General features: G+C 39.3%; 1 protein-coding gene across 2 annotated transcripts in view; it reads left to right on the top strand.

The window, feature by feature from the left end:
• Nucleotides 1-475: 475 nt before the first annotated feature.
• Nucleotides 476-11,578, top strand: part of GRK4 (G protein-coupled receptor kinase 4) — a 34,932-nt gene continuing 23,829 nt past the window's right edge. For both annotated transcript variants that reach the window (XR_015914405.1, XM_088540031.1), the window contains exons 1-2: nucleotides 476-799; nucleotides 11,056-11,142. Coding sequence is in view for 1 of the 2 variants with exons in the window: in XM_088540031.1 (XP_088396157.1) it covers nucleotides 748-799; nucleotides 11,056-11,142 (139 nt within the window). In the remaining variant the exon portion in view is untranslated. The remainder of the gene's footprint in view (nucleotides 800-11,055; nucleotides 11,143-11,578) is intronic.

Genomic DNA, 11,578 nt, shown 5'->3' with positions numbered 1-11,578 from the left:
GTCAGCACTCGCCTATCAGCGCGTGGGGAAGGACAGGGTCAGCACTCGCCCATCGGCACGCCGCAACCGCAAGGGCCACGAGCAGACTAAAATGGCGCCCAGGGCCCCAAGACCCTGCACGAGCTCCCGGACCGTCCCGCCGCCGCCAGCTGCCGGATCGCGCGATATTTCCACGCCCAAAGCTCGCGAGAGCGGGGGAAGGTGCAGGGAAAGCGGGGAACGTCCCGCGTGGCCACACTGCCCACGAGCAACCACCGCACTCACACCGCCACTACCCCGCCTCTCGCTAGAGCTGCGCTCCCCTCTCGCGAGACTTTGTGCAGCCTCAGGGCCAAAGCACTACGTATCCCAGCGCGCATTGCGCGGGCGCGCCCAGCCGCTGGGGGCGTTGCCGTGGCGCGGGCGCTGCTGGGAGTTGTAGTCCCAAAGGGGAGGGGCGCTAGGCGGGGCCGGCGCTCTGAGGCGGCGCCGGCTGCCGTGGGCGGAGGAGGGCGGCTGAGCCATGGCCGGGGCGGGCGGTCGCCGCCTGCCGCTTGCCTCCGCCCTCGGGGAGGGGGCGGCCGGTGCCGGGGCGAGCAGCGGGTGATGGGGAAGCGGCGAGCGCGGCGCTGAGCTCCTGCGGGGCCGGATGAGCGGAGGCTCGGCGCCAGCGGGGCCCGAGGAGGGGGCGAAGGAGGCGGTAAGAGCCGCCCCGCGGCGGCGGCGGCCTCGGCGCCGGCTGCCCTGAGGGGAAGGAACCCCCCCGCCATGGAGATCGAGAACATCGTGGCCAATACGGTGCTGCTGAAAGCCCGTGAGGGTGAGAGCGGGAAGGCGAGGAGGGAGCGGGGGCTCGGCGCCGAGGTGAGGGGCGAGAGGAAATGGCGGAGGGGGAGAGGAGGGGAGGCGAGAGGGGCCGGGCGGGCGGGCGGCCGCTTCCCGCTCCACCGGCGGTTCTGCCCCGAGGCACCTGCCCCGCTACCGCCGCGGGCCGAGGCCGCCGAGGAGCCCCTCGCTCCTGCCCCCTCCGGCGCTCGATCCAAACCGTGTTTTCTTTCCGGGTGTTTTGAGGCGATCGTTCGTCTTAAATTGTCCTTTTTATTTATCTTTATTATTTTTTAATATGCGTTTATTAATATATATGTGTGTATATATGCTACATATGTATGTATGTATGCATGCATATATGCATATATACGAGAGGCTGAGTAATAGCGGGAAGAAGGGACCTAAATCTTCTCAGTCTTCTCTGAAAGAAACTTGCGCTCTATCTTGCCAAAATTCCTGCCTGCTTTTTTTTTTTTTTTCCCCAAAGCAGATGAATGCCCCCAGCGTCCTGCAGTTGAGTGCTTTGCATTAACCTAATATTAAGTGTGCCCTTTCCTATTAGGTCAATACTGACTGATGCACTAGCATCTTGAGTTGGAAATTCAACCCCCGCAATTCACAAACACATCTCAGCAGATATGAATTTTAGTCTGAAGTGTGATTACTGCTTAAAGCAAGCTCGGATTTAAGACTGTGCTGTTGCTTTTTGACTTGCATAACTGTCCATTAAATGATTGCATTGAAGCCTGGATTCTTACTGCAAAATGTGTGTATTTTCTCTTCTTGCATTGGATTCTGCTTTTCTTAATTGTGTCGAGAAGTCCCACTAGTTTAGTTGGAGTTATTTAAAGTGAGTAAGAACAACAGAATCTGCCCGTGTATGTTTTGCAAGTTTCTCCGACTCTAAATGGGCTTGGCGCTTACGCCATTTGTGTATCCAGTTAAATTTGCCTTAAGCAGCAAGAGAGGAAAATCAGCTTTTTGACTTTGAAGTGGGGTTTAAAAAGCAGAACAGTGATTGCAGTTTTGGGCCCTTTCCCAAAGTTTGCTGAAAAGACCACCTCAGACTAAAGGACAAGTTTTGGCTGGTTTCACTGGCAGTACACGTCTGTGGTGGTACTGCCTGGATTTGGAGTTTATATTGAGGCGATCTGAGAAATGAAGGGAAAGTGGAGTTTGGCTCCAAACTTTACGGTACCCAAATCCTTACCGCAAAGAGTGCAGTGGTAATCTGGAAAGGCTTTTAAGTGGCTGCTTAATGTCAGTTTGCCCCTTCAGTTAAGGTTTCACTATATTTAAAATAAATATAGTGGTAGGACTGACCAAACAAGATATTTTAATGAACCAAACAAAAGTCTGACAGCAGCTGATGTGGATATGATCACTTATACCTAGTGAGAAATGTATAGAAGTCATGGCAATAAGCTGCTCTTTTTTTGGACCTTTTGTTGACCTGAACTCCTTTTTTTTTTTTTTTTTTTTTTTTTTTTAAGTTTACACACACACACAAAAGTGTTTGCTGGCTTTAAAATGATTTGGTGAACTGGTAGAGGTCTTTTAACTTTTCAGTACGTCTGAGCCCCTTTACTTGGAGCTCTTGTTCACATATCACATTTATCAAAATGCTCCATGAAATGAAAAGATTTTCTTTCTGATGCACAGTCTGGCACATCTGGGATTGTCTGGTTTGCCCCTTCTGTCAGGGCTTTTTCATAAAAACTCTGTCCCACCTCTGTTCTTATGCCTCTATTTGCACAGATACTACTTAAGATGTAGTTATTTTACTAAATGTATTGTTGGCAAAAAGGACCTCAAAACTGGCACAAAAAAGACTCTTTAAAGTGTCTTTTTTTCTTTTTCAACTTTCTCATTTCTCACAGAGTATGGAGAGGTGAGACCAAGAAAAGTTAAGAGTTACCGTTTCTTGTGAAAAAGTTGAAATCCTTAAATATGTATCAAAGAGTTTAGTTGAGTGATTTCCTCCTCCTTCTTTCCTCCTCCCCCCCATTAATTAATAATTAAGCTCAAGCTAAATTAATAGTACCTCTTCTAATTTTTTTTGAGTGAATGGTTAAGAGAATGTATTCTATAAATTTTATGAATATGATAATATATATAAACTATAAATATTTAAATTTTGTAAGCAAAAGTAATACAACAGAAACTACTGTGCTCTCATTTTATAGTTTTCAGGGTGTATTGAAAGACAGATTAGTGTTAACTTAATCATGGGTTGCATGTGTCTCAGTCTGACCTGAGAGTCCTTCATGATGGAAGCAGGAGTAGGAAAAAAAATCATAGTCTTGAAAGCACCTTATCAACACTAACTCTCTCAACCTTAGAGATATGTTATCTTCATTTTACAAACATGAAAACTAAATTTCAGATGTACTTGCTCTTGTCTGGAGAAAGTGTATGGCAGAGGCATAATTAGAATTGAAGAATTCCTAGCATATAGGACCAGATGGAAACAAATGAAACTTGAGCACGTACAACAGACCTGAAATTCAAATTATTAGCCCAAACTTGTACCCAGTAGTGTTTTCTAATTTTGGGCATCCACTTCTGCTGATTGGATTAATTTTGGATGTGAATACCATTTGAGTTTTACATTTGTAGGTAGGCAGATATGCAGGATTAGTGTAGCTTGAACATCTAGGTGTAATTCTGATTTGATATCTAAAAAGTAAGTTTAATCTACATAATTATTCAGGACCTAAGTTATGTGCTTGGACAGAGTAGAACCTTTCTATTATTTATTTGTTTCTCCTAATATGGAATGTGAATGAAAAGCTTCTATCTACCTTTGAACTGATAATCTTACAGTTAATTCATTTTATTAGAGACTTGAAGCCCTTTTTCAATGAGGGTTCAAAACCCCACTTCCTGTACAGGTACCTTAGTCAACAGGTAATAGCTTTGGCAGTACAATATAAACTTCAAAATTCCTTCTTTGCAAGTCGTGCTTCAATGGTGCTTTTAGCCCTTATTTTGAAAAAATCAGCTACAGATCTATGTATAATCTTACTTGAATCTTCTAATTCAGTTTGCACGAGAATAATACTGATTTATTGGAGTTCGCTAGTCTGTTTTTTCAGGTCAATTCAAATCTTGCCTCCCACAGCCTTGAAACTTTTAATTTTATTTTATGCTGTTATTCCCCAAGAGGATTTTTTTCAAACCTTTCTGTAGACTTTTTTTTTTTTTTTTTTTTTTAAAGAAAAAACCTGTCTCTTTCCAATAATGGCTTGTAATATCTCTGTAGTAACTACAGCAGTTTGTGTGAAGAAGGAAGGCTGTGAGGATTCCTTATCTTTCTAAGGTGACTTTGGGAATAATCAAATGTCAACTCTCTGTGTGTGAGGTTTTTGTGTTGGTTCCTGCTATGACTCTTGTATGTGCCTAATATTAAAAAATATTGTGTTATCACAAAATACCCTGTTATGCTTTATGGCCCAAAGACAAAGGAGTTAGGAGCTTTGTAGGAGTTGGCTTTTTTTCTCCTCTCTCTGCCCCCCCGCCCCCTTTTTTTATTTTTTTCCAGTTGACCTGCTCATGCTGAGATCTAACCTTGTTAACCTATCTCTGGGTCCTGGGGTGCCTGCAGGTGAAGGTTGTTAAGAAAAGTATTCTGGGATCCTCATGCCTGTTTTGCTGGGATGTGTGGCTTTCTGGGCCAATCTAGCTCTCTTGTGCATCCCTGTCTTTCTAAGGTAAATCTGTATATGTGAAAGAATAGCTAATAGGAGGCTTTATTATTGATGGATGTCTTTTCTAACAAAAAGAGAGGGTTTATTAACCTGAACTCTGTGGTATTACAGTGTGAATAGCTGAGTGGAAAACCATGAGATTATATATAAAGCAAAATGGAAGTTGATCTTGTTATGAGCATGGCAGTGTAGCAATTGAGATAGAAAACCTGTAGAAGTTTGTGAACTGGCCTGCGAGATAGATGCATAAAAATTTGCAAATTCATCATCTCTTTACTCAAATTTTCATGTATAGGGCTTTTTGTGTGTTAATAATGTATAGTGTTATGACTATAACATTTTTTCCCTCGCAGAAATATCTGTGAAATTAGTATCTCTTCAAAGAAGTTGAAGCATTTCTTCTACAAACTGGGACAAATGTAAACCAGGATATTCTGAAATAAACCTAAAAGTTCAGAACACATAGTCCGTGATTTGAAGGAAAGAAATTCTTCAGTGTATGTTTTAAATTGCTTAAGAGCATTTTATTTTATTTTATTATTTCATTGCTTAAAGTAGTAGGCCCCCAAAATACTTCTGAAGGATAGGTCTATACTTCCTTTGAAGTCAATAGCTGCTTTCCCCCCCTGTTGAGGAGCTATGCCAAGAGTACATTTTAAACATACTTGGTCCATTTGCATCCCCTTTAAAAATGTATTTATCCTGTTCTGGCGTGAGCAATTTGTAAATGGAAATGGGATCTACTGTTAGGAATAATATATGTTTATCAGAATCACCCTAAGTTGAATTAAGATCAAGGCTTTGTCAAAAGCTGGGGGTGCCTTCAAGCTCTTACTTGTATTGACTTTAGCACATAGCCACATAATGGATCCGATTGATTCATGGGTCCAACTGGAAACAATTTAGAGTTTGATTGTTCGACTTGTTTGTTCGATTGTTTGTTTTCAAAATCAGTTTTCAGGTGGATCAGCAAGTCCTCACTGATTTAATTGTTCCTAGGTTCCTAGGTCTGCTTTAAAATAATCTGAAACGTCAGTGCTGGTGTACAAAGGTACTTGTTTAAGAACTGAAACCGGACTGGTTTAGCACTTCCCTCAGAAGATAACCAGACCACCCAGATTATATGTTTGATCTGTTTGTATTTTAAAACAACCGAAATAACCTTCAAGAGAAGAAAAAAATCCCAATTTTATTTGCAACATAAGGTAATAATCCAAAATAGTTGGGGCAGATAATCTATGTGTATCTGTAACTCAAAGGAAAATTTTAAGGCAATTACTTAGAATACTGCAATTTGACTATTAAACTGAAATCTTTAATTATTTCTGGACAAGTGTAACACCAAGACCTGCTCATACCCAGACATAGTCTTCAAAGTCCTTTCATCAGCAGCAAATATGAATTCTGTTGTGTACAAGTGCGATGAGTCCTTGCAACTGCTGTTATTTTTGTCTATTCTTCCCTTATTTGCCTATGTTCTATTGCACTTCTATTGCATTGTGTTTTAAATTAATGTAAACTCATTGTGGCAGGAAACGTGTCTTCCTGTGTTTGTACAGAATTATGGACAATGTCTGCTTTTTCGTCCTTTATTTAACAAACTGTAATAAGAATACATGTGGGCATGCTGGAATCTAAATAATTAGCTTTAATAAATAAACACAGCTTGAGAAGTCTAGTTATTGATACAAGCTGCTGCCTCAGTTACCTCAAATGTGGCAATTGTAACTGAGGGTTTCACAATCTATTAAAGGAACTTTACTTCTAGTTGCTGCAGTCCTGAGGTCAGTGCATACCATAAGAATAAAACAACCTTTACTCATCAAAGAATTGGCTGTAGAATTGGAGTTTTCTTGCTGTTTTGTTCTAGTAAAGCATGTTCTAGTAAAACCAGGTTGTGATTATGACCATATCAAAACAAAATGCATACAGGTGTTATCTTGTTCGACTGCAAGACTTGAGTAATAAATTCTGCTTCAGATTAGTTACATTTCCTTGAGTGAAACAAAATTTTCATACATAATTTCTGAAGAGACACATAAGCTGCAGCATGTCTGCACAGTGAAAATGTGCAAATGATTACTTGAGTATAGTATTGTATAGAATTCATGTGAAAAACCAGTTGTTCAAGTGGTTCTAGCTGTGGAAACACTAAGTGTTTGTGCATGTAAACAGTCTGCCCAAATGTGCACATAAATATGTGGAGTGTTTAACACTGCTTATGGTATCACTGCTGTAACAGTCAGATGAGTCAAGAGAACTCGAACATTACTCTGCCTCAGTCTCACTTCAGGAACTTTCAGAATATAATGAATACTCTCTTAAAAATGTTATAAAGCTCTAGCTGTCCTAGTTTTATTGGTTTTACTTACTGAACTATTTGCATTTTTATATCTGTTTGTGGTCAGAAGTGCTTTGGCCTTTATGACACCAAAAAATATATATCTACCTCACACTGAAAACTGAATTTTAAGCTAGGTAATTCCAGTAGGTTGTTGAGAGCCAGCCAGCATGTATCAAATTTCTGTAAAAGGTTGTTTTATGTAATACTTAAAAAGAGATGCCACTTTGCTTAAACATAGTTGTTAAGCTGTGCTTATGCATGCTTTTCAAGGAACCATGGTGTTAAAAAATGCATTGGTCTGTGCAAGGGAGAAGGATGCAGAGATGCCAAAATCAAAACCGTATAAGCTGTGTCTAGGACTGGAAACAAGGCAACCATCCTAAAGTAATGTTACATGTGAACTTGTCTTCTAGTCTGAAATTAGCACTGGGTTGTTGTTGCCTTTCTGATTTGAGGCGCTGAGGTATTAATTCTGCAGCATGTTGCGTCTTGAAGGTGCATCTTACACAGTGAAAGCATACCAGGAAAGCTTGTTACTCAGTGGAGAGTATTTCTAAATATCTTTCTAGCAGAAAGACGCAGTTCAGAGGGTGTTAATCCTTACCATGAATGGCTTGAAGGGAAGTGTGGCTGTGCGTGGAAGGAAGAGATTTTAATTCATGTATGTTTAAAACTCTATAGGAAGCTCACTTGCAACTTTTCCAGGTTTATGGGGACACATATGTTATGAGATGGAGTTTATACCTGGATTATTCTTGCAGAGTTCAGTGCAGATGATAGGCTTTTGTGTCAATTCTTTAAGGTTTTTCGCTGAACCTCTTGACTGATGGTGCAGTTACAGTCAGGCTGTAGCTTCTCTTGATGTGGCCGAGTGCTTTCAGAGCTCCTCTGGGTGGGGTCTGGTGTGAATTTCTCAGCTGGTATCTGACAGTCTGGTTTGTGGAATCAGTTTTGCAAGAGTGATGTAGCAATCCTGCGCTCCTAGTGCTACGCAGCTGTGTATTTCTGAAGCATAACGATAGATGCTGCAGTTTTAGCAGTTGATAGGCAGGAAAGCTGAAGCATGGAAGCCACCAAGCACCTCAGTGGCAGTTTGTATCCAGTGAAGCTTAGCACTTACAGTCTGTGTACTTTTATTAGCCAAAAAAAAAAAAAGATACTTTCAGTGAAAGGGCTTTCATTGTGTAGGACAAGAATCCGATTTTTCAATCTCTATTTATCTGAGGGGAGACTGAGTAATAATGTTCAAATGCTACTTATAAGGAAGATAATTGTTGGTTGTGGGCTGTCCACATGATGCTTTGAAAAATATTCTCAGCTGTCTAAATTTGTTTCTGTTCTTACCTCAGCTGTTCAAACACTGCTTTTAAGCTTAAAAGGATGAAAAAAAAAAAGTATTTAAACTTTTGCATACCATATTCCAATGAATGATCTGTTTTTCTTAAGGAAAAACATATCAAGAGGTAAATGCCTCCAAGGCATAATTTGGGTAAGAGAAGAAGGTAACATTCTTGTATGTGCTCAAGAAAGTAATTGCAGCGTTCCCTCATCATAATGGTGTGTAACTACATTCACCCTTCTTTTTAGAAAAGATGAGTCTCTTCAAATTGGACCTTGTTCTGGTCAATTACATCTGAAAATAGCAAAAGTGGTAATTAATCTGAAACACACAGGGCATCTATAAAGCAGACTCACCTAATGGCTTTGCCGCCGCTGTGCTGGAAAGGGACCTATTGGTCTCTCTGGAAGAATTTTATCTGAAGTGTTTTATAAGGAGATCCAGAGTAGAAGCCCCAAAATCAATATCAAGACACTCTTACAAACCACACTTACTGTAATTTGATTTGCTACTTGTTTTGAACCACCTCAAAAATGGAAAAGAATTTTGCAATTAGGGAATAATTTGAAAAACAAATTGTATTGCTCACTAACTTTTACCAGAAACAGGAAATGTATCTGTAAATGAAGTGGTCATATGTTTGCTTTACGTTACTGGGATAAATTGATGGGTGTTTTTTTGTGTGTGTGGGTTTTTTTTTTTTTTCCCTCCCCCACTGTAAATCTAAACAGTCAATTTGGAGAAAAAGCGTGATTTGTTGCTTGATTCTTGTGTATCATTACAATTATGTAGTCTTTATTGAATTTCTGTAACATAGCAAATTCAACTGTGTTATGGTATGTGAAAAGTCTCTTTTGTAAAACTAAGTTTATAATAGTGATGTAGCAAGTAATTTGTGAGTTATTTTGGGCAAAATACAGCAATCTATCTTGTACAGGAGTCAAAGTATTACTGAGCCTCTTAGTATTTCATTCTTTGTGCTTCAGAAGGTGACGAAGACCCTGTGTTACAGTTCACTCTTATTTCTTCCCTCCAAAAAGCAATATCAACTTGGATTGGTTGATCATTACTGGTGAATATTGTACTGTGTCATGCAGAAATAAGTCTTTTATGAGCAGTTTCAAATAATGAAATTTACCTTCTGTGCCCCTTACAGCTTGGCATGATTTTTTAGTTGCACAGTTTAGGGACCAAAATAAAAGTGGAGGCTTCTTTCCAGTGTTTTTCTTAGTCATATATCTTGTTCTAGTCATAAATCTATATCTTGTCTTTTTTCACTTAAAATGCTGCCGGGTTATGTATGGAAAGTGTTGTCAATTGCTGTCAATTCTGTTGGAAGAATCACAGCATTTTGTTAAAATGGGAGGAGTTGGTTTTAATTATGTGGAAGTATTGAGACCTCATGATAAATTTTGAGACTAAGTAAGGGAGGAAGTAAATTAAAGTGTCTGTAATCTAAAACACTTTGGAAGGCAAATGACTTATCAAGTAACACTAGGAAACAAAGGTGAAGTGCATTTTCAGAGAGCAGATGATAGTTCAAATAATCTGAAAACCAAAGTGTTAAGGTTTTTATATTCTGTACTTGTTTACTTTTCTAGTCATAGCTGAGCTGAGTGTTTTTTGCAGCAGCACAGTAAGACATCAATGTTCCTGTTAGCTCATATGAAAATTTACATGCTCTTTTCTAAGGTACACGCAGCTGGAAGTGCTCTGACTGCAGTGGTGCTGCTCCTTAAGGGGCTGTATGTCTGAGTGAAGAGAAAATATACATGTTTTAGAATTCTGAACCTGTTAGTTCATTTTCCCTTAATGATTTAATTCTGAAAGAGATGAGAATAAAGGTTGCTGCTTAGTTTCTATTCAGGTTACTTAGGGTAACTCCCTTCCTTTCTCCCCCATTGTGGTTAACAGTAGGTAGTGCTGGGCTGCACTTAGAAGTCTCTGTGTGCTCTGCTACTGTTCCGTCAGGTGGAAACACATCTGGCTATATCATGTAGTAAAATCGTCTTTTAAAATATTTTATGGCACCAAATTACCTTTCTGCTAAAATGTTTTGCAGTTTAAAATAATAATATAAAAATGCAGTGCCGTATCTGTCCTTCTTTTCTGATAAGTGTACAGGTTCTGTGCTAAGAGAATTGGCTTCTTCAGGTCTAAGTAAATGTAATAAAATCGTAATTTTAACATAGAAAATGGAGCACAAATATTTTTTGAGGGAACCAATGGGGATAATACTGTAGTAGTTTCTTTTAATAAGTTTAATACTACTGCTGTGAAATCTCAAACAATGAAAATATCTGGATTCTGAATCAGTTAAATTTTGTTTGATTTTATGTATGCCTCCTGTGGTCTAGAATAAATGATATATATTTGTGTACTGCCCACTCATTCATCAGTGGTGATCTATTGTTATTACCTCTGTCTTTAAAAAACAAACAAGCAAAACTCTTGATTACCCAAAAATGCCTTCAAAGCTTTGTTCTGTGTGTTTTTCAGCTTCAGTGTCTTCTGTACTTGACCATTGTTGAGATATGACTCTTTTGGTTTCTCATATTATTGGTAGTAGTTTTGTACATAATTTGCAGAATAACTAGATATTTGTGTGCACAGCAGAAGTCCAAAATATTTGTTTTGCAAAAGGCTTTTGGCATATTTTTCTTCAAGTGTTTCATATGAGAGTTTTTCTTTGTCACTGTTTGTTACTGGTTGGGATATACTTGTAGCTACATTTCTTTGTGGCCAGGATCAGCCAGAATCTACGCAGATCTGTGCAGAAGTGACCTAATTTTACACAGTTCAGGATATATTCTGACACGGTATATTAAATTACATTGCACTTATTTTTCTTCTAGGAAAGCGGAGTGGACGTAGTAAAAAATGGAAAGAGATGCTGAAGTTGCCACCTATTAGTTATTGCGAAGATATCAGGCAATCGATAGGTAGGTATGCTATAAATAGTCCATGTGGGGAAAAGTTTGGTGGTGTCAGCCAAAATTATTTTATCTTGCTTCTCAGTGCTAATTATCAAAAAAACTGTTAAACCTTTAATGTAATACAGAATTTATGAAAAGATAAAAGTTGCATTGCAGCTTCTTTGGTGTTAAATTAATCCTAAAAGAAAAATTCACAAAGCCATGAATTAGAAAAAGAAATCATGTCTTAACTTGAGTGAAAGAGAAATATATTTCACTTTCTTTCTTTACTACTTTTAATAATTTTAATGTCTTCTTATCTTATAATCCTTCTTTCCAAACCAATCTTGTTTGCTTTGAGACTGCTATTTCATAGCCTCCTTGATCTGACTTCCTCTCTTTCTTGCTGCCTTTCTCCCCTCACCACCTGGAACTTAAATATTTAGAAAACTTTTTATTTTTA

This window comes from Tinamus guttatus, unplaced genomic scaffold (assembly GCF_059628265.1).
Source record: "Tinamus guttatus ecotype Peru unplaced genomic scaffold, ASM5962826v1 Tinamus_guttatus_pri_ptg000052l, whole genome shotgun sequence".
In the NCBI taxonomy this organism is placed as follows: Eukaryota; Metazoa; Chordata; class Aves; order Tinamiformes; family Tinamidae; genus Tinamus; species Tinamus guttatus.
This window is presented reverse-complemented; position numbering and strand designations above follow the sequence as displayed.